Source organism: Idiotropiscis lumnitzeri, chromosome 16 (genome assembly GCF_059441095.1).
Source record: "Idiotropiscis lumnitzeri isolate Australia: NSW breed Sydney's pygmy pipehorse chromosome 16, RoL_Ilum_1.0, whole genome shotgun sequence".
NCBI classification, from domain to species: Eukaryota; Metazoa; Chordata; class Actinopteri; order Syngnathiformes; family Syngnathidae; genus Idiotropiscis; species Idiotropiscis lumnitzeri.
In genome coordinates, this window is record NC_142406.1 from 13,435,388 (window position 1) to 13,458,018 (window position 22,631).

General features: G+C 39.6%; 2 protein-coding genes and 1 long non-coding RNA gene across 38 annotated transcripts; 2 read left to right on the forward strand and 1 right to left on the reverse strand.

Moving 5' to 3' along the window:
• The first annotated feature begins 131 nt into the window (after positions 1-131).
• On the forward strand, positions 132-10,216 carry LOC148321546 (uncharacterized). 31 transcript variants are annotated; one of them, XR_015846860.1, is made up of 10 exons: positions 134-164; positions 279-416; positions 500-542; positions 840-971; positions 1,035-1,083; positions 1,334-1,402; positions 1,499-1,620; positions 1,681-1,739; positions 1,830-2,012; positions 2,074-2,107. XR_015846860.1 is itself a non-coding variant. In XM_088318573.1 (9 exons), exons 6-9 carry the CDS (start codon positions 1,535-1,537, stop codon positions 2,110-2,112), a joined length of 327 nt encoding a protein of 108 aa, XP_088174699.1. In that variant the 5' UTR covers positions 132-416; positions 500-542; positions 840-971; positions 1,035-1,083; positions 1,334-1,402; positions 1,480-1,534; the 3' UTR covers positions 2,113-2,258. The 31 variants fall into 31 exon arrangements, 4 of the variants coding, with proteins under 4 accessions (XP_088174699.1, XP_088174700.1, XP_088174697.1 ...); XM_088318573.1 differs by having other exon boundaries at positions 132-416; positions 1,480-1,580; positions 2,074-2,258; XR_015846880.1 differs by having other exon boundaries at positions 133-416; positions 481-542; positions 837-971.
• LOC148321547 (uncharacterized) lies at positions 502-21,925 on the reverse strand. Of its 6 annotated transcripts, XR_015846886.1 has the most exons (7): positions 21,747-21,925; positions 21,131-21,228; positions 9,718-9,790; positions 9,536-9,639; positions 9,347-9,462; positions 8,992-9,236; positions 6,633-6,851 (listed from the first exon to the last, which is right to left on the reverse strand). XR_015846886.1 is itself a non-coding variant. In XM_088318577.1 (5 exons), exons 1-4 carry the CDS (start codon positions 21,825-21,827, stop codon positions 18,053-18,055), a joined length of 321 nt encoding a protein of 106 aa, XP_088174703.1. In that variant the 5' UTR covers positions 21,828-21,925; the 3' UTR covers positions 17,651-17,950; positions 18,027-18,052. The 6 variants fall into 6 exon arrangements, 3 of the variants coding, with proteins under 3 accessions (XP_088174704.1, XP_088174703.1, XP_088174705.1); XR_015846887.1 differs by lacking the exon at positions 6,633-6,851 and having other exon boundaries at positions 8,792-9,236; XR_015846888.1 differs by lacking the exons at positions 6,633-6,851; positions 21,131-21,228; positions 21,747-21,925 and adding exons at positions 12,677-12,773; positions 13,271-13,704 and having other exon boundaries at positions 8,792-9,236.
• LOC148321548 (uncharacterized) lies at positions 16,830-17,799 on the forward strand. The gene is made up of 4 exons (XR_015846889.1): positions 16,830-16,895; positions 17,205-17,246; positions 17,512-17,575; positions 17,664-17,799. It is a non-coding gene; the product is annotated as an uncharacterized LOC148321548 (long non-coding RNA).
• Positions 21,926-22,631: the final 706 nt, after the last annotated feature.

The following is a 22,631-nucleotide window of genomic DNA, read 5'->3' on the forward strand; positions in this document are numbered from 1 at the left end:
TTCTGGCTTAACACAGTCTTGTATTTAAGTTGGATTTATAGTTTAAAGTATGAAGAATTCAGCAGCTTACAATGTGAAAGGGTAAAATATAAATGATAAAAACACCGGAAGTATCGTGGCGAATACGGCCGAATGGTCAACGACGAGGATTGCGGTGCAAGCACGTACGAACAGCGTTGGTTCGATCCCCACTTGACTTGCTTTACTGATTTTCTCAAATTTTCCGGCAAAGATTTGTCTTTTATTCATTTAGTTTTTGTTTTCTTGTTTAAATAAAGCTTTCGAGGAAAAAAAAGAACCACGTGACGACGTCGTTAGCGAAAATCTATTTAAGCTGCGACAAATTGAAACGGCGTTCTCTTTCTCCACCGAGCTGACAGCTTCACGTCGACGTCTCGACAAGATGACCAAAGTAAGTAAGTTTCTTTTTTAGACACATCATTGTAACTTTGACCATTAAATGACGTTTTCGGCGTGCAGTAACTTTTCTATTTTACAGTTCGAGTGAATTGAAATGACACAAACGCTTGAGATTTAAAGCGGTAAGTAAACGCTGTGAACTTTTCAACTAACGCCCATTTTTTGTATATTTTGCATTGCAGCAAAAGAGCCGCGTTTGGCAGAAGGTAGGTTGCCAGCGTTTGTATGTTCACAATTCAAACGCGAATCAACTATTGCTTTGTTTTAATTCTTTCAATTTCTCTCCACAGGCTTGCATCCTGCAGCGAATGGCCAAATTTGCTCTAAAATGACGTCTCTCTTTTTTTTAACCTCCATTTTGAATGCGCTTACCAAATGTCAGGTTTCTAACATTGTGTCGTTGTGTGCCCACCCAGCAGGTCATTGCCGAGATGTCCTGCTCAGCTCTGCTCTCGTCACTGATGAGATACAAACACTCAAATGCATCCAAATATGATATCATGTTTTAATTTAGTTTCAGCACATGGTGAAGATGAGCTACAACATCGAAGGTTTGCTCACTCTGCAAAACAAAATGGCTGACTCACATTTTTTAACAAATTTCTCTTTTGTAGTTCCCACAAAGCTGCAATGAGATGCTCTTCAGGCAAGCCCTTCACAAAGGTACATTTACCATTCTGCGCCAATACTCACATGTTGGTTTTCTTCCTGCTTGTCCACCAGGTGGCGCCAAAGCACACCTTGGCCCTGCAGAACCTAAACCAACAACTACTCTGACTTTAAACAATTAAATGTTAGTTTGTTTGTTTTAGGTGCTGGGGGAACATGGCGCTATGATCATCATTCTATGACCCAAGCTTGACAAATTTCAAATTTTATTAGTGTTTTTTGTTTTTTTTTTGACTGTGTGCAGAAGCTTTGAGTGAAGGAGCTGTCATTGGCCACCAACATTTTGCATCTGCAGGATGAAGAATTTTTACAAGTACGTTGCCATTGCATCTGAAATCTTTCATGTTGATGTTAATAAACTTTTAAAAATTAGAAGTTGGACTTGTCTAGTGCTTTACCTCCTGTTTAGCTTTGTCTTCTGTGGAGCCCTCAGAAGCAGTTACACATGATGGCGAAGATTGCAGAACTGGCAACTGTTCGTCAAGCAGAAGGTTCCAGCGTTACAAAATGTCTGAAGTGGAATTTTGACAGGTTTGTGGTCGTGTGTTTCATCTTAAACACTAAGGTGTTTAAATGTTTTTTGTTTTCCAGAAGTCACGACACACTGGTCCAAGCTGTCCTCCCACTGCAACTTAACTTTTAAACTGCAAGTAAAATAAATGGTCATTTCAACAATACTTGGTTGTGCAGACTTATTTTTTGACTGGGGGATCTTTGCTTACCCTGTGTTGTTGCGTCAGCTTTGTCAGCTGGAGGACCACATCAAGAAGGTGCGGAAGCCAACTTCGGAGCAGCTTGCCAAGAAGTGGAAGACAAGTTTGAGACGGTTGCGTCACTCGTGCACATGCGTGCTGACTGCACTTCACAACTTCCTGCTTCCTGTGAATGCAGCCGTGCAAACTCTGCAATCGTCTTCATCCCTGGTAGGTTCAACTGTTGACTGCACAAGAAATGTTCTCGAACTCGCATGTCCCCTTTCTCCAGGTACTGACTGGCATCCATAACTTTGATTTCGCTGGCTGACGACTTCGCCCCAGTCCAACTTTTACCGGTTGTATTTTTTTCTTGAATAATCTTGTAACCTTTGTTTTGTTTTTATATTTTTTAATTTTTTTTCAATCATGAAACATGTACTTTGCAAATAAATAAATCTTACATTTCATGAATTTTTGCAACATCTTAAATAAAAACAAAACAAAATAAGGGTTAGTGGGTGAGGCATTATGCAAATGAAGCAACAGGCAGCCATCTGATTGGTTGCTTTGAAAGTAAGTGGGTGTGGCTATGCAAATTAGCAAGCAGCTAATGATCCAATTGGTTGGGCCGGCAAGGGGGGTGGAGTTATGCAAATGTTTTAACATGCTATGCTGATATTAGCATAAAGGGGTGTGGATATGCAAATTAGTGCCAAAAGTGAGCGTTTTTTACCTGAAGTGGGCGTGGTTATGCAAATTTATTTGCATACCTGCAAGCTGATTGGTTGATTTGGCAGAGTGGGCGGAGTTAGGCAAACTATTTTGCATGCCAGGTTCTGATTGGTCTTTTCGAGAGGTGGGCGGAATTATGGAAATATTTTCGCATGACAAATGCAGAATTGCAAAGTGGGTGTGGCTACAAAACATGCTGTTTCCGGGCCGTGATTGGACGACAACCAGACTGTTCCGGTCGCGCTGGAAGACTTTTGGCCCCTCGTCCGAGCAGGCTTCTTGAGTTCATGCTCAAACGCCAGCAAGGACAGCTCGCCATCTGCTGTTTGAGCATGAAACCAACAAGCCTGCTCGGAGCAGAGGCCAAACGTTTTCCAGCACAACCTGAACAGTCCAGTTGGCATCCAGAACAAGGCCATTTTAAAATCTGTGAGGGTGTAGTGAGCAATAAAACACGGAGACTCGATTTACAGTTCAACAATATATTTTAAAGAGAAGCATTTTTTTAAAATACATAATTTTACACCATACGTCAAAAATCAAGCAGATGTTAAAGCGCATTACTGACTGACTCGAGCACACATTGTGGCGATCTCTGCTGCTGCTTTCATGAACAGGCTGTCATCCAGTGTTTAACTTTTGTCACACATCAACATTGCTGAAATGGTGTCAAATTGTTAAAACAGGAGTCTGAAAGTTTTGATTGCTAACTGCACCCTGACTTTGTTTTTTCATTTTCTTTTTTTTTTTTTTAAAGCATTTTTATCCACTATTTGTTTTTGTCATGTTCTCATTTGTTGAATGGAAGGCAACTGGACTGTTTGAGATTTTTGTTTGGTCACTGATGCGAGCAGGCTTCTTGGTTTCATGCTCAAGACCAGACGGGACAGCTCGCCATCTGGCTTTGAGCACGAAACCAAGAAGCCAAAAAAATCTTCCAACAAAACTTAAACAGTCCAGTTGACGTCCATTCAACAAATGAGAACATGAATAAAACAAATTGTGAATAATAATGATTTTTTTTTTTTTTTTTATATTTAAAACTCAGTCAGGGTGCAGTTAGTAAAAAACAAACATAATTACAGTTGAACAATATACTACACAAACACACTTTTTTTTTTAACAATTTGACACCATATTAGCAATGACGTGTGACTTGTTAAACACAAACACTGGCTGACAGGCTCTACATGGAAGCAAAAGCAGAGGACGCCACAATGTGTGCTTGAGGAAGAGTGTGTGATGTCACATCAACACAACAGGCCAAAGCTTCAAGTACTGCACAAAACTTGCAAACACGACAAGAACATCATTCAATGCTTCTGAACATGTGCTCAAAGATTTTTTTTTTAATATTATTTTTCTTAAGCAGGAAAAAAATCTTTTTTTAATTTAAAAAATATTTTTAAAAAAACAACGACAAGTCTGTGTTATTTTGGCAACTTATTACCTAAACAAATTCTTTTTAAACCATTTAGAAAAAAAACTAATGTTCAAAAGCATTGAATGATGAGCTTGCATGTGTGCAGTAGATGAAGCAGAGGTCAAGGTGCACTGAAAAATGACTAAGTGTCATCACACTCACCTCCTCAAGGGGCCATTCAATGCCAAATCACTCAGTGGGTTTAAAACCAAGCCGATTTTGATTTGAATGAAACTTGCTGTACTTGTTGATAGTGATAGCACAACACTAAATCTGAAATTTGAGGTCAATCAGAGCAGAGATTTTGGAGTTACAGCCACCCGAATATTAATTAGCTGAGCTGTTAAAAAAAATATGCACTGATCTGCTAAACAATTGCAGATTTGGATTCCTTGTTAAATTCCCATTCCAGAAATATGTGTTTTGTGAAGATTGACAAAGTAATTCTTGAGAAAAAGAGCTTAAAGTAAGATGACCACGCCCCTTTTTGCCAAACTAATTAATATGCGCAGGTTTGTAGCACCTAAAAACTACTCTAATTGACCTCAAATTTTAGATTCAATGTTATGCCATCACTACCAAGGACAACAACTTTCATTAAAATGAAAATTGGCAAGATTCATTTTTTTGGAATGATTTGGCATGGTACCCCCTTACGCACACAGCATGGATTCCCTTGCCTTGAAACAGAACACTCACCAGTCCGAAAAAAAGTTGCCGTCTTTGGAGTGCAGACGAGTCCAGATGTCCAGAACTGTGAATCTGTCGTTGTTTGGTGTCCAAAACGTCCTCCATCCTGTAAAAATAAACAAAAACATAAACATTAAGTGAGCTCATTTGCATATACCCTAATTTGCATATTGGTCAATTTGCAATAAAGAAAAAAAACGTGGTTTGCCAGCCAATAACTACAATCTTAAATGTTAATGCCGCTAATAATTAAATGTAACATTTGTTTTGATGACAGGCTGTCAATTGTTTAATCGAAAGCAGAAATGCACTAGTTAAGGTCAGTGTGATCATTAAAAACATTTAAAACATACGATACGTGTATTTTTACTTTAAGATATCAAGGCGTTCTCATTTTTGACAGGTAGTTTAATTAAAAAGTAGTCACATTACCAAATAGCAAATAGTCAAGCGTCGCGTTAGATTGTGCACATGCACCACGTGTTTTTATCTCACCGAATCACACGAGAAACGCGCTCAATAGGAGAGACCATGTTTCTTTTTAAATAGAAATATACTTCTAAAGGAACAAGCTGTGAAAACGTGGAAAAGTTCGGGACGCGTTACCTTTCCACAAACGCGTCGCCACTTTTGTGCAGATCGACGGGGTGCCAATATTCCTTCATCGGTTCGACGTGGAGCCACTATTCCTTCATTGTGGACGCCTTTGCACGAATAAACAGTGCTAAAAAGTCTTAGTTATTGCTGACATACTCAAAACCACAACATGACGTTTCCAAACAATTCTTCGCTTCCGCTTCCGGTCTATTTAAGTTCCGGGTCGCGGCTAAGCTAGCCTGCAAAAACAAAAACTTGATGCAGATATGCATTATCCACACCGGTTATCCTGTGCAGAGTGGCGGGAGGGTGCTGGACCTCATCCCAGTTATCTGCGGCAGACAAAGCCCCCGTCACCGAGTGGGAACCAAACACACGTCAGGCGAATGTACCACTACACTATCAGTGACTTAGGGAGACGTCGCGAATAAGGACAAATTACTCTTATAATTTAAAAAAAAGAAAAAGGATAAATAGTCGTGAAAATGTCAGTTCTATTTAAATTAAATTTTGACTCAATACTACACTGATAATTAACAACAAACGCGTCAAATATTATAACAATTTCATTGTATTTTTTTAGAGTAAAATGGTCCTTGTTGTGTCGTTTTAATTTTCACTGTGTTTTTGTGCCTGTTTTTTTTCCCAATAATTTTTGCAGTACAAGTAGTGTGTATTGTATGGTCAAAACACGTCATAGATGAAACACCAACGTTTAAAGGGTAAAAACACATTATATGCTGCTCTCTTGTGGTGAATCTCTGTAATTACATCCAAGTGGCGGATTATTGGTAACTATTGCATGGTCATACACGTCATGAAAAAGAGTGTTGTACTGTTGTGGCGGTGGTCGAACGCAATAAACGGAAGTCGCTCCCAAGTCGGTTCTAAATTATTATTATTGTTGGCGAGATCATAGGAAGCCCCTAAACTCGGACGATATATATTTATATTTTTTTGCTTTTGTGAGGTTTATTTTTTCTTAAACCGTGTGTCGTTCATGTTTGTTGTTTGTTGACAGACTGGAAAATAAAGGGTTTTTTTTTGCTGACGTTGATATAACCCGGAAGTGAAAATCCCGATGAAATGAATCCGAGGAAGTGTTTGTATTGACCAGCACGTTGCGTAGACTTTGTTTCGTGTCTTTAAACGCGTGGCTAGTTTGGTTACCTTGCTTAAACGCCAAGTAAAAAGTTGTTGATTGCATGAGCAGAGGTTCCCACAATGAAATAATTTCTCCATGTCGGCTGCTGTAGCGTCCACATTAACTGCGAACCTTTTGTACACAGGTAACACATGCTCAACTTGAACACATTTTCTCTGCCTGCTCCTCCAAAAGTATATTTGGATTTGCAAAGGGACCATTGTCTTTTATTTAACATGTTCCTCGGATAGACCAGCCACACTCAGTTAAAGTTAAGTTTATTACATCAACATTGGAAATGGAAAAAAGAAGATACAATTACAAAGACGCTCATCAAATTCTGTGACAATTTACTGCCACGTGAGGAGGAAGTTAACAAGCCAAGTATACAGGACTGATTGAAAAGGAGGAGGAACTGCAGAAGAGCAACATTTGCTCACTTGTATCCATCTCGTTTCTCAGCTGTCGAAGGCCATGGTGACTGCAAAGGGGGAAAAATATCAAGAGTGGACATTTTTACACGATTCTCAGGTGTTCTTAGTCTCCCTTCACCTGGTGCACACTGGTAGCCGCAATTAATTTTGACGTACAAACTGTTACATTCTTTACATTCCATTTGACTATGACTCCGTGTTTTTATAAAGTACGGAGAACTATGAAGGCAGTTATGATCGCTTTTAGGGGAGCATAAATTATTCATAGATTTTTGCGATTCAAACTGGCGCCCAGTTTAGGTTCTGCACTATACTAAAACAGAATGCTCATTAAAAAATCATATTGGACTTCCTGATGTGAAATGTCTTTGTCATCTTGTGTTTCTCCAAATAAAGCTGACATCATAACCAAGTTCAATCTTTGCATGTTCTTTAGGATCAAATGAGTCACATATAAAAAACGCAACAGTGTGCAGAGGCAAACCAAGACATAAGTTTCGAGGAAAGAGGAGAAGCACAAGATGTGATGTAATACTGCCCTCCTGTGGATAACTACAGTAACTGTACCCAGGATTGACTTGGTATTGATGCATAAGAATGGCCGTCCTTGGATTCGGTAGAGAAGTGAGTGGAGGGGAAAACTAGTCCCCATTTTGGAACCAATATTCGGGCTGCGAACTCATGACTTTCATTTTTTTTGGGCCGAATCGTCGTGGCTGGTTGGCCCATTGTATAAGAGAAGGATTCCGGTACCGCATTGACTGAGTTCAAACCCTGCTCTTTGCAACCTTTTTCAACATACGTAGAAATGAGGAAAAGAACGGGAAACGAACTAGGCCCGCGATAGCCGAATGTAATGTTAAAAAATAAAAACAGGAATATATGAAATACAAATAGGATCAAAAGATGGCGAAAAATTTCATCCATGTTGGTTGAATGGTCTAAAACTTTGAGTCCGGTTCAGGTGACCCAGGTTCGAGTCTCGCTCTCTGCACCAACGTTGCACATAAGCAGAAAAGGGGATTCGAACAAGGATTCATCTAAACCATACGCAAGGTCGAAAACCACTCGACTGATTCTGGCTTATCAAACTCGGGTGTTTAGTTTGGATTTATAGTTTCAAGTATGTAGAATTCAGGTGACAATGTGAAAGTGTGAAATATAAATGATAAAAACACCGGAAGTGGCATGGCGAAAATGGCCCAATGGTCAGCGACTACGATTGCGCTGCCATCACGTATGGACGGCGCTGGTTCGATCCCCACTTGACTTCACATGTTTCCTCGAGTTTTTCTGGCAAAGTTTTGTCGTTTTTTAATTTTTGTTCTCTTGTTTAAATAAAGCTTTTGAGGAAAAAAAAGAACCACGTGACGACGTCGTTAGCGAAAATCTATTTAAGCTGCGACAAATTGAACCGGCGTTCTCTTTCTCCATCGAGCTGACAGCATCACGTCGACGTCTCGACAAGATGACCAAAAGTTTGTAAGTTTCTTTTTTAGACACATCATTGTAACTTTGACCATTAAATAACGTTTTCGGCGTCCACTAACTTTTTCTATCTTGCAGCTCGAGTGTTTAATTGAAATGACACAAACGTTTGAGATTTAAAGCGGTAAGTAAACGCTGTGAACTTTTAAACTAACGCCCATTTTTTGTATATTTTGCATTGCAGCAAAAGAGCCGCGTTTGGCAGAAGGTATGTTGCCAGCTTTTGTATGTTCACAATTCAAACGCGAATCAACTATTGCTTTGTTTTAATTCTTTCAATTTCTCTCCACAGGCTTGCAATCTGCAGCGAATGGCTAAATTTGCTCTGAAATGGCGTCTCTCTCTTTTTTAACCTCCGTTTAAATGTGCTTACCAAATGTCATTTTTCTAACATTGTGTCTTTGTGTGCCCACCCATCGTACTGCAGGTCATTGCCGAGATGTCCTGCTCAGCTCTGCTCTCGTCACTGGTGAGATAAAAACACTCAAATGCATCCAAATATGATATCATGTTTTAATTTAGTTTCAGCACATGAAGATGAGCTAAAACATCGAAGGTTTGATCACTCTGCAAAACAAAATGGCCGACATGAACTTTTTTTAAACAAATTTCTCTTTTGTAGTTGCCAACGTTGCACTGGGATGCGCTTCACTCAAGATCTTCAAAAAGGTACATTTGTCATTCTGCGCCAATACTCACATGTTGGTTTTCTTGATGATTATGTCCACCAGATGGCGCCAAAGCACAACTTGGCCCTGGAGAACCTGAACCAGCAACTTCTCTCACTTGAATAACGTGAATAAAATATTTTTCTTGTTTGTTGTAGGTGCATGGGAAAGGATCAATATTCTGTGAGGTGTTGTTGACTTTATTTTTGACTGTGCAGAAGCTTCGAGTGAAGGCGCCATCATGGACTTTGCACACTGGCCACCAAAATTTAGCATCTGCAGGATGAAGAATTTTTACAAGTATGTCGTCATTGGCCCTGAAATCTCTCACGTTGACGCATGAATAAACTTTTAAAAATTAGAAGCTGGACTTGTCTTTTGCTTACCTCCTGTTTAGGTTTGTCCACTGTGGAGCCCTCAGAATCAGTTTGGCATGATGGGGAAGTTTGCAGAACTGGCAACTGTTCGTCCTCAAACAGAAGGTTCCAGAATCACAAAATGTCTGAAGTGGAATTTTGACAGGTTTGTTGTGCGTTTCATCTTAAACACGAAGGTGTTTAAATGTTTTGTCTGACAATGTCTTTCTTTTGTTTTACTGAAGTCACGGCACACTGATCCAAGCTGTCCTCCCACTGCAACTTTTTTCCCCCCTTCCATGGTGTGCAACTTGATTTTTAATCTGCAAGTAAAATAAATGGTCATTTCAACAATACTTGTTTGTGCAGACTTATTTTTTGACTGGGGGCTCTTTGCTTACCCTGCGTTGTTGCGTCAGCTTTGTCAGCTGGAGGACCACATCAAGAAGGTGCGGAAGCCAACTTCGGAGCAGCCTGCCAAGAAGTGGAAGACCAAGTTTGAGACGGTTTAGCTACTCGTGCACATGCATGCTGACTGCACTTCACAACTTCCTGCTTCCTGTGAATGCAGCCGTGCAAACTCTGCGATCGTCTTCATCCCTGGTAGGTTCAACTGTTGACTGCACAAGAAATGTTCTCGAACTCGCATGTCCCCTTTCTCCAGGTACTGACTGGCATCCGTGACTTTGGACTCGCGGTCGTTTTGTTGGGCCCATCGACGCTTTAGTCTCGCTAGCTGACTACTTCACCAGGCAGTGGCCAAGAGACACCTGTCAATTTTTATTTTTTATAGTTCTTTTGTAAACTTTATTTTTTAGTTTTTTTTTTTTTTTTAAATCCTTTAATTTTTTGTGTTTTTTTTAGTGTTTTTGCCAATAAACATGTACTTTGCAAATATAATCTTACATGTCTTGAATTATTGTAACATATTTAATAACTAACAATTATTTAATAAATTCAAAAAGGAAAGTGGGCGGGGCATTATGCAAATGAAGGAACAGGGAATCTCTGATTGGTGGCTTTGGTAAGAAATGGGTGTGGCTATGCAAAATGGGAAGAAGCTAGTGATCTGATTGGTTGGTTTGGAAGGGGGTGGAGTTATGCAAATTAATTAACATACAATGCTGATATTAGCATAAAGGGGTGTGGATATGCAAATCCGTGCCAAAATCACGTGTTTTTGCTACAAAATGGGCGTGGTTATGCAAATTAATTTGCATACCCGCAAGCTGATTGGTTGATTTGGCAGAGTGGGTGGAGTTAAGCAAAATATTTTGCATGCCAGGTTCTGATTGGTCTTTTCGAGAGGTGGGCGGAGTTATGGAAATATTTTCGCATGACAAATCCAGAATTGCAAAGTGGGTGTGGCTAGAAAACATGCTGTTTCCGGGCCGTGATTGGACGACAACCGGACTGTTCCGGTCGCGCTGGAAGACTTTTGGCCCCTCGTCCGAGCAGGCTTCTTGAGTTCATGCTCAAACGCCAGCAAGGACAGCTCGCCATCTGCTGTTTGAGCATGAAACCAACAAGCCTGCTCGGAGCAGAGGCCAAACGTTTTCCAGCACAACCTGAACAGTCCAGTTGGCATCCAGAACAAGGCCATTTTAAAACCTGTGAGGGTGTAGTGAGTAATAAAACACGGAGACTCGATTTACAGTTCAACAATATATTTTGAAGAGAAGCCGTTTTTTTTTTAATACATAATTTTACACCATATGTCATAAATTAAGCAGAGGTTAAAGCGCACTGACATGACGGACTTCACTCACCTCTGCTTTCATGAACAGCCTGTCATCCAGTGTTTAACTTTTGTCACACATCAACATTGCTGAAATGGTGTCAAATTGTTAAAACGAAAGTTTTTGTACAGTAAATTGCTCAGCTGTAATTGGAGTTTGAGTGTTTTGATTGCTAACTGCACCCTGACTGAGTTTTTTTTTTTTTTTATGTTAAAAAATGTTTTTTTTTTCAAAGCATTTTTATCCACTATTTGTTTTTGTCATGTTCTCATTTGTTGAATGGAAGGCAACTGGACTGTTTGAGATTTTTGTTTGGTCTCTGATGCGAGCAGGCTTCTTGGTTTCATGCTCAAGGCCAGACGGGACAGCTCGCCATCTGGCCTTGAGCATGAAACCAAGAAGCCTGCTTGGATCAGAGGCCAAAAAAATCTTCCAACAAAACTTAAACAGTACAGTTGACGTCCATTCAACAAATGAGAACATGACAAAAACAACGCTTTAAAAACATAATTTTTAAAAATGTTTAAATATTTTTTTTAACTCAGTCAGGGTGCAGTTAGCAATAAAACAAACATTCTAATTACAGTTGAACAATATACTACACAAACACGCTATTTTTAAACAATTTGACACAATTTTAGCAATGACGTGTGACTTGTTAAACACAAACACTGGCTGACAGGCTCTACATGGAAGCAGCAGCAGAAAATGCCACAATGTGTGCTTGAGGAAGAGTGTGTGATGTCACATCAGCACAACAAGCCAAAGCTTCAAGTACTGCACAACACTTGCAAACACGACAAGAACATCATTCAATGCTTTTGAACATGTGCTAAAAGATTTTTTTTAAATATTTTCTTAAGCAGGAAAAAAAACTTTTTTTTTTTTTACTTAAAAAATATTTTTAAAAAAACAACGACAAGTCTGTGTTATTTTGGCAACTTATTAACCAAACAAATTATTTTTTAAACCATTTAGAAAAAAAACTAATGTTCAAAAGCATTGAATGGTGAGCTTGCATGTGTGCAGTAGATGAAGCAGAGGTCAAGGTGCACTGAAAAATGACTAAGTGTCATCACACTCACCTCCTCAAGGGGCCATTCAATGCCAAATCACTCAGTGGGTTTAAAACCAAGCCGATTTCGATTTGAATGAAACTTGCTGTACTTGTTGATAGTGATAGCACAACACTAAATCTGAAATTTGAGGTCAATCAGAGCAGAGATTTTGGAGTTACAGCCACCCGAATATTAATTAGCTGAGCTGTTAGAAAAATATGCACTGATCTGCTAAACAATTGCAGATTTGGATTCCTTGTTAAGTTCCGATTTCAAAAATATGTGTTTTGTGAATATTGACAAAGTAATTCTTGAGAAAAAGAGCTTAAAGTAAGATGACCACTCCCCTTTTTGCCAAACTCATTAATATGCGCAGGTTTGTAGCACCTAAAAACTGTTCTAATTGACCTCAAATTTTAGATTTAATGTTATGCCATCACTACCAAGGACAACAACTTTCATTAAAATGAAAATTGGCAAGATTAATTTTTTTGGAATGATTTGGCATGTTACCCCCTTACGCACACAGCATGGATTCCCTTGCCTTGAAACAGAACACTCACCAGTCCGAAAAAAAGTTGCCGTCTTTGGAGTGCAGACGAGTCCAGATGTCCAGAACTGTGAATCTGTCGTTGTTTGATGTCCAAAACATCCTCCATCCTGTAAAAATAAACAAAAACATAAACATTGAGTGAGCTCATTTGCATATGCACTAATTTGCATATGGGTCAATTTGCATAAAGAAAAGAAACGTGGTTTGTCAGCCAATAACTACAATCTTAAATGTTAATGCCGCTAATAATTAAATATAACATTTGTTTTGATGACAGGCTGTCCATTTTTTAATCGAAAGCAGAAATAAACTCGTTAAGGTCAGTGTGAACTTTAAATACATTTAAAACAGACGATACGTGTATTTTTACTTTAAGATATCGAGGCGTTCTCGTTTTTGTCAGATAGCTTAATTAAAAAGTAGTCACATTACCAAATAGCAAATAGTAAAGCGTCGCGTTAGATTGTGCACATGCACCACGTGTTTTTATCTCACCGAATCACACGAGAAACACGCTAAATTGGAGACAATGATTATTTTGAAATAGAAATATACTTCAAAAGGAACACGCTGTGAAAACGTGGAAAAGTTCAGGACGCGTTACCTTTGCACAAACGCGTCGCCACGTTTGAGCAGATCGACGTGGAGCCAATAATCCTTCATCGGTTCGACGTGGAGCCAACATTCCTTCATTGTGGACGCCTTTGCACGAATAAACAGTGCTAAAGATTCTTAGTTAACGCTAACATACTCAAAACCACAACATGACGTTGCCAAACAATTCTTCGCTTCCGCTTCCGGTCAAATTAACTTCCGGGTCGCGGCTAAGCTATCTTGCAAAACCGAAACCTGAATGCAGCTGTGCATTATCCACACCGGTTATCCTATACAGAGTGACGGGAGGGTGCTGGACCTTATCCCAGCTAACGACGGGCTCATCATAGCCTGAAGAAGACGCCCGGCCAATCACAGGGTAGACATAGACACCGTCACCGAGTGGGAACCGAACCCACGTTGCCCGAACACACGTCAGGCGAATGTACCACTACACTATCAGTGACACGACGTGACATCGCGAATAATGAATTCGAGGGGCAAATTATCGTAAATGTGTTAAACGGCACACCCAGAGTCCAAAATTTTAAATTACTATTATATAATTTAAAATAAAAAAGATAAATCGTGGTGAAAATGTCCTGTTCTGTTTTAAATTAAGTTTTTACTGCACTAATTCTAAACTGATAATTAACAACGAACGCGTCAAATATTATTCCAATTTCATTGCATTTTTTAAGAGTAAAAGGGTCCTTGTTGTCTCGTTTTAATTTTCAATATGTTTTTGCGCCTGTTTTTTCACAATAGTTTTCGCAGCAGGGTTGCTTACGCCATGACAGGAAAACCATTACAGTTGTGATTCCCTGGAAGGTTTTTGCAAGCCTCCCGTCGACATCGTACGTCTGCTGATCGTCAGCCAGTTTCGACGCGATGATCAAGAAGTTTGACAAGAAAGACGAAGGGCTCCAAAAATCGTCACTTGAAAAATGCATGGCAATGTCAGTGTGAATGCGTGCTTCTCAGATGTGTTATTTTTATACTCAAAATTATTCTTCCCGAATGAAGCAGACGCAACAAACTACACAGAATTGTTCTAATGCGTGGTCGTTAGTTTAATTTTAAAACAATGACAAGTAGTGTGCATCATATGGTCAAAACACGTCATAGATTAAATATAGTGAAGATGCCAACGTTGAGAGGGGAGAGGGGAAAAACACATTATATGTTGCCCTCCTGTGGTGAATCTCTGTAACTACATCCAAGTGGCTGATAACTGATAACTATTGCATGGTCAAACACACCTGCGTGAAAAAGAGTTGTACTGTTGTCGAATGCAATAAACGGAAGGCGCTCCCAAGTCGGTTCTAAATTATTATTGTTGTTGGCGAGATCGTAGGAAGCCCCTAAACTCGGACGATATATATTTTTTGCTTTTGTGAAGTTTATTTTTTTCTTAAACCGTGTGTTGTTAAAGTTTGTTGTTTGTTGACAGACAGAAGTTTTTTTAGGCAGACGTTGATATAACCCGGAAGTGGAAATCCCGATGAAATGAAACCAAGGAAGTGTTTGTATTGACCAGCACGTTGCGTAGACTTTGTTTCGTGTCTTTAAACGCGTGGCTAGTTTGGTTACCTTGCTTAAACGTCAAGTAAAAAGTTGTTGATTGCATGAGCCGAGGTTCCCACAATGAAATAATTTCTCCATGTCGGCTGCTGTAGCGTCCACATTAACTGCGAACCTTTTGTGCACAGGTAACACATGCTCAACTTGAACACATTTTCTCTGCCTGCTCCTCCAAAAGTATATTTGGATTTGCAAAGGGACCATTGTCTTTTATTTAACATGTTCCTCGGATAGACCAGCCACACTCAGTTCAAGTTAAGTTTATTACATCAACATTGGAAATGGAAAAAAAGAAGATACAATTACAAAGACGCTCATCAAATTCTGTGACAATTTACTGCCACATGAGGAGGAAGTTAACAAGCCAAGTATACAGGACTGATTGAAAAGGAGGAGGAACTGCAGAAGAGCAACATTTGCTCACTTGTATGCATCTCGTTTCTCAGCTGTCGAAGGCCATCGTGACTGCAAAGGGGGAAAAATATCAAGGGTGGACATTTTTACACGATTCTCAGGTGTTCTTAGTCTCCCTTCACCTGGTGCACACTGGTAGCCGCAATTAATTTTGACGTACAAACTGTTACATTCTTTACATTCCATTTGACTATGACTCCGTGTTTTTATAAAGTACGGAGAACTATAAAGGCAGTTATGATCGCTTTTAGGGGAGCATAAATTATTCATAGATTTTTGCGATTCATACTGGCGCCCAGTTTAGGTTCTGCACTATACTAAAACAGAATGCTCATTAAAAAAATCATATTGGACTTCCTGATGTGAAATGTCTTTGTCATCTTGTGTTTCTCCAAATAAAGCTGACATCATAACCAAGTTCAATCTTTGCATGTTCTTGAGGATCAAATGAGTCACATATAAAAAACGCAACGCTGTGCAGAGGCAAACCAAGACATGAGTTTCGAGGAAAGAGGAGAAGCACAAGATGTGATGTAATACTGCCCTCCTGTGGATAACTACAGTAACTGTACCCAGGATTGACTTGGTTTTGATGCATAAGAATGGCCGTCCTTGGATTCGGAAGAGAAGTGAGAGGAGGGGAAAACTAGTCCCCATTCTGGAACCAATATTCGGGCTGCGAACTCATGACTTTCATTTTTCTGGGCCGAATCGACGTGGCTGGTTGGCCCATGGTATAAGAGAAGGATTCCGGTACCGCATTGACAGAGTTCAAACCCTGCTCTTTGCAACCTTTTTCAACATACGTAGAAATGAGGAAAAGAACGGGAAACGAACTAGGCCCGCGATAGCCGAATGTAATGTTAAAAAATAAAAACAGGAATATAGGAAAGACAAATAGGAGCAAAAAATGGCGAAAAATTTCATCTTTGTTGGTTGAATGGTCTAAAACTTTGAGTCCAGTTCAGGTGACCCAGGTTCGAGTCTCGCTCTCTGCACCAACGTTGCACATAAGCAGAAAAGGGGATTCGAACAAGGATTCATCTAAACCATACGCAAGGTCGAAAACTACTCGACTGATTCTGGCTTATCAAACTCGGGTGTTTAGTTTGGATTTATAGTTTCAAGTATGTAGAATTCAGTAGGTGACAATGTGAAAGTGTGAAATATAAATGATAAAAACACCGGAAGTGGCATGGCGAAAATGGCCCAATGGTCAGCGACTACGATTGCGCTGCCATCACGTATGGACGGCGCTGGTTCGATCCCCACTTGACTTCACATGTTTCCTCGAGTTTTTCTGGCAAAGTTTTGTCGTTTTTTATATTTTGTTCTATGGTTTAAATAAAGCTTTTGAGGAAAAAAAAGAACCACGTGACGACGTCATTAGCGAAAATCTATTTAAGCTGCGACAAATTGAACCGGCGATCTCTTTCTCCACCGAGCTGACAGCTTCACGTCGACGTCTCGACAAGATGACAAAAAGTTTGTATAAGTTTCTTTTTTTAGACACGACATTGTAACTTTGACCATTAAATCACGTTTCCGGCGTGCAATAACTTTTCTATCTTGCAGCTCAAGTGTTTAATCATCCCAAACGCGGGATAAAATGACACAAACTCTTGAGAAATAAAGCGGTAAGTAAACGTTGTGAACTTTTCAACTAACGCACTTTTTCCTTTTTTTTTTTTTTTGCATTGTAGCAAAAGAGCCGCGTTTGGCAGAAGGTAAGTTGCCAGCGTTTGTATGTTCACAATTCAAACGCGAATCAACTATTGCTTTGTTTTAATTCTTTCAATTTCTCTCCACAGGCTTGCAATCTGCAGCGAATGGCTAAATTTGCTCTGAAATGGCGTCTCTCTCTTTTTTAACCTCCGTTTAAATGTGCTTACCAAATGTCATTTTTCTAACATTGTGTCTTTGTGTGCCCACCCATCGTACTGCAGGTCATTGCCGAGATGTCCTGCTCAGCTCTGCTCTCGTCACTGGTGAGATAAAAACACTCAAATGCATCCAAATATGATATCATGTTTTAATTTAGTTTCAGCACATGGTGAAGATGAGCTAAAACATCGAAGGTTTGATCACTCTGCAAAACAAAATGGCCGACATGAACTTTTTTTAAACACATTTCTCTTTTGTAGTTGCCAACGTTGCACTGGGATGCGCTTCACTCAAGACCTTCACAAAGGTACATTTGTCATTCTGCGCCAATACTCACGTGTTGGTATTCTTGAGGATTATGTCCACCAGATGGCGCCAAAGCACAACTTGGCCCTGGAGAACCTGGACCAGCAACTTCTCTCACTTGAATAACGTGAATAAAATATTTTTCTTGTTTGTTGTAGGTGCATGGGAAATGATCAATATTCTGTGAGGCTTTTTTTTTTTTTTTGACTGTGCAGAAGCTTCGAGTGAAGGCGCCATCATGGACTTTGCACACCGGCCACCAAAATTTAGCATCTGCAGGATGAAGAATTTTTACAAGTATGTCGTCGTCATTGGCCCATAAATCTCTCACGTTGACGCATGAATAAACTTTTAAAAATTAGAAGCTGGACTTGTCTTTTGCTTACCTCCTGTTTAGGTTTGTCCACTATGGAGCCCTCAGAATCAGTTCGACATGATGGGGAAGTTTGCAGAACTGGCAACTGTTCGTCCTCAAGCAGAAGGTTCCAGAATCACAAAATGTCTGAAGTGGAATTTTGACAGGTTTGTGGTCGTGCGTTTCATCTTAAACACGAAGGTGTTTAAATGTTTTGTCTGACAATGTCTGTCTTTTGTTTTACTGAAGTCACGGCACACTGATCCAAGCTGTCCTCCCACTGCAACTTTTTTCCCCCCTTCCATGGTGTGCAACTTGATTTTTAATCTGCAAGTAAAATAAATGGTCATTTCAACAATACTTGTTTGTGCAGACTTATTTTTTGACTGGGGGCTCTTTGCTTACCCTGCGTTGTTGCGTCAGCTGGAGGACCACATCAAGAAGGTGCGGAAGCCAACTTCGGAGCAGCCTGCCAAGAAGTGGAAGACCAAGTTTGAGACGGTTTAGCTACTCGTGCACATGCATGCTGACTGCACTTCACAACTTCCTGCTTCCTGTGAATGCAGCGGTGCAAACTCTGCAATCGTCTTCATCCCTGGTAGGTTCAACTGTTGACTGCACAAGAAATGTTCTCGAACTCGCATGTCCCCTTTCTCCAGGTACTGACTGGAATCCGTGACTTTGGACTCGCTGTCGTTTTGTTGGGCCCTCCAGTCTCGCTAGCTGACGACTTCAACAGGCAGCGGCAAAGAGACACCTGTCAATTTTTTTTTATAGTTCTTTTTTTTTATTTTTTTTATTTTTTTTAGTGTTTTTGCCAATAAACATGTACTTTGCAAATATAATCTTACATGTCATGAATTATTGTAACATATTTAATAACTAACAATTATTTAATAAACTAAAAAAGGAAAGTGGGCGGGGCATTATGCAAATGAAGGAACAGGGAATCTCTGATTGGTGGCTTTGGTAAGAAATGGGTGTGGCTATGCAAAATAGGAAGAAGCTAGTGATCTGATTGGTTGGGTTGGAAGGGGTGGAGTTATGCAAATTAATTAACATACAATGCTGATATTAGCATAAAGGGGTGTGGATATGCAAATCCGTGCCAAAATCACGTGTTTTTGCTACAAAATGGGCGTGGTTATGTAAATTTATTTGCATACCCACAAGCTGATTGGTCAATTTGGCAGAGTGGGCGGAGTTAAGGAAAATATTTTGCATGCCAGGTTCTGATTGGTCTTTTCAAGAGGTGGGCGGAGTTATGGAAATTTTTTCGCATGACAAATCCAGAATTGCAAAGTGGGTGTGGCTACTAAACATGCTTTTTCCGGGCCGTGATTGGACGACAACCGGACTGTTCCGGTCGCGCTGGAAGACTTTTGGCCCCTCGTCCGAGCAGGCTTCTTGAGTTCATGCTCAAACGCCAGCAAGGACAGCTCGCCATCTGCTGTTTGAGCATGAAACCAACAAGCCTGCTCGGAGCAGAGGCCAAACGTTTTCCAGCACAACCTGAACAGTCCAGTTGGCATCCAGAACAAGGCCATTTTAAAATCTGTGAGGGTGTAGTGAGCAATAAAACACGGAGACTCGATTTACAGTTCAACAATATATTTTAAAGAGAAGCATTTTTTTTAATACATAATTTTACACCATATGTCAAAAATCAAGCAGATGTTAAAGCGCATTACTGACTGACTCGAGCACACATTGTGGCGATCTCTGCTGCTGCTTTCATGAACAGGCTGTCATCCAGTGTTTAACTTTTGTCACACATCAACATTGCTGAAATGGTGTCAAATTGTTAAAACAAAAGTTTCTGTACAGTAAATTGCTCAGCTGTAATTGGAGTCTTAAAGTTTTGATTGCTAACTGCACCCTGACTGAGTTTTTCATTTCATTTTTTTTAATTTCTTAAAAATTATTTTTTAAAAATTAAAGCATTGTTCTCCACTATTTGTTTTTGTCATGTTCTCATTTGTTGAATGGAAGGCAACTGGACTGTTTGAGATTTTTGTTTGGTCACTGATGCGAGCAGGCTTCTTGGTTTCATGCTCAAGGCCAGACGGGACAGCTCGCCATCTGGCCTTGAGCATGAAACCAAGAAGCCTGCTTGGATCAGAGGCCAAAAAAATCTTCCAACAAAACTTAAACAGTACAGTTGACGTCCATTCAACAAATGAGAACATGACAAAAACAAATTGTGGATAACAGTGCTTTAAAAATAAAAGAATATTAAATTTTTTTTAACTCAGTCAGGGTGCAGTTAGCAATAAAACATTCTAATTACAGTTGAACAATATACGACACAAACGCGCTTTTTTTTAACAATTTGACACCATATTAGCAATGACGTGTGACTTGTTAAACACAAACACTGGCTGACAGGCTCTACATGGAAGCAAAAGCAGAGGACGCCACAATGTGTGCTTGAGGAAGAGTGCGTGATGTCACATCAGCACAACAGGCCAAAGCTTCAAGTACTGCACAACACTTGCAAACACGACAAGAACATCATTCAATGCTTCTGAACATGTGCTGAAGGATTGTTTTTGTAAAAACTATTATTTTTTTTACGCAGGCAAAATAGATATTTTTTTTAATTTAAAAAATATTTAAAAAACGACAAGTCTGTGTTATTTTGGCAACTTATTAACCAAACAAATTATTTTTAAACCATTTAGAAAAAAAACTAATGTTCAAAAGCATTGAATGATGAGCTTGTATGCGTGCAGTAGATGAAGCAGAGGTCAAGGTGCACTGAAAAATGACTAAGTGTCATCACACTCACCTCCTCAAGGGGCCATTCAATGCCAAATCACTCAGTGGGTTTAAAACCAAGCCGATTTTGATTTGAATGAAACTTGCTGTACTTGTTGATAGTAATAGCACAACACTAAATCTGAAATTTGAGGTCAATCAGAGCAGAGATTTTGGAGTTACAGCCACCCGAATATTAATTAGCTGAGCTGTTAAAAAAATATGCACTGATCTGCTAAACAATTGCAGATTTGGATTCCTTGTTAAATTCCCATTCCAGAAATATGTGCTTTGTGAAGATTGACAAAGTAATTCTTGAGAAAAAGAGCTTAAAGTAAGATGGCCACGCCCCTTTTTGCCAAACTCATTAATATGCGCAGGTTTGTAGCACCTAAAAACTGTTCTAATTGACCTCAAATTTTAGATTTAATGTTATGCCATCACTACCAAGGACAACAACTTTCATTAAAATGAAAATTGGCAAGATTAATTTTTTTGGAATGATTTGGCATGTTACCCCCTTACGCACACAGCATGGATTCCCTTGCCTTGAAACAGAACACTCACCAGTCCGAAAAAAAGTTGCCGTCTTTGGAGTGCAGACGAGTCCAGATGTCCAGAACTGTGAATCTGTCGGTTGTTTGGTGTCCAAAACGTCCTCCATCCTGTAAAAATAAACAAAAACATAATCATTGAGTGAGCTCATTTGCATATACCCTAATTTGCATGTGTTCAATTTGCATAAAGAAAAAAACGTGGCTTGTCAGCCAATAACGACAAAGTATTAAAATACTCTTAAATGTTTATGCCGCTAATAATTAAATGTAACATTTGTTTTGATGACAGGCTGTCAATTTTTTAATCGAAAGCAGAAATGCACTCGTTAAGGTCAGTGTGATCATTAATAACATTTAAAACAGACGATACGTGTATTTTTACTTTAAGATATCAAGGCGTTCTCGTTTTTTGACAGGAAGTTTAATTAAAAAGTAGTCACATTACCAAATAGCAAATAGCAAATAGTCAGGCGTCGCGTTAGATTGTGCACATGCACCACGTGTTTTGATCTAACCGAGTCACATGAGGAACGCGCTAAATAGGAGAGACAATGTTTCTTTTTAAATAGAAATATACTTCTAAAGGAACACGCTGTGAAAACGTGGAAAAGTTGAGGACGCGTTACCTTTCCACAAACGCGTCGCCACTTTTGTGCAGATCGACGTGGAGCCAGTATTCCTTCATCGGTTCGACGTGGAGCCAACATTCCTTCATTGTGGACGCTTTTGCACGAATAAACAGTGCTAAAGATTCTTAGTTAACGCTAACATACTCAAAACCACAACATGACGTTTCCAAACAATTCTTCGCTTCCTTTTCCGGTCGATTTTTAACTTCCGGGTCACGGCTAATCTAGTTTGCAAAAAAAATAATATTGTAATTATCCACACGTTTATCATGTACAGGGTGGTGGACCTCATCCCAGCTATCTACGGGATCATCACATCCTGACCATTGCACCAAACATTCACAGGGTAGACATAGACACCGAGTGGGAACCGAACCCACGTTGTCCGCGCACACGTCAGGCGAATGTACCACTACACTATCAGTGACACAATTTGGCGCTGCGAATCATGAATTAGAGGGTCAAATTATCGTAAATGTGTGAAACGGCACACCCAGAGTCCAAAAGTTTACATTACTATTATAATTAAAAAAAATAAGAAAAAGGATAAATTGTCGCGAAAATGTCAGTTCTATTTTAAATTTAATTTTGACTTAATACTACACTGATAATTAACAACAAACGCGTCAAATATTATTACAATGTCATTGTATTTTTTTTTTAGTAAAAACATTATATGCTGCTCTCTTGTGGTGAATCTCTGTAACTACATCCAAGTGGCGGATAACTGATAACTATCGCATGGTGAAACACGTCATGAAAAAGAGTGTTGTGCTGTTGTCGAATGCAATAAACGGAAGCCGCTCCCAAGTCGGTCCTAAATTCTTAATATAGTTGGCGAGACCGTAAGCAATCTCTAAACTCGGACGATATATACATGTT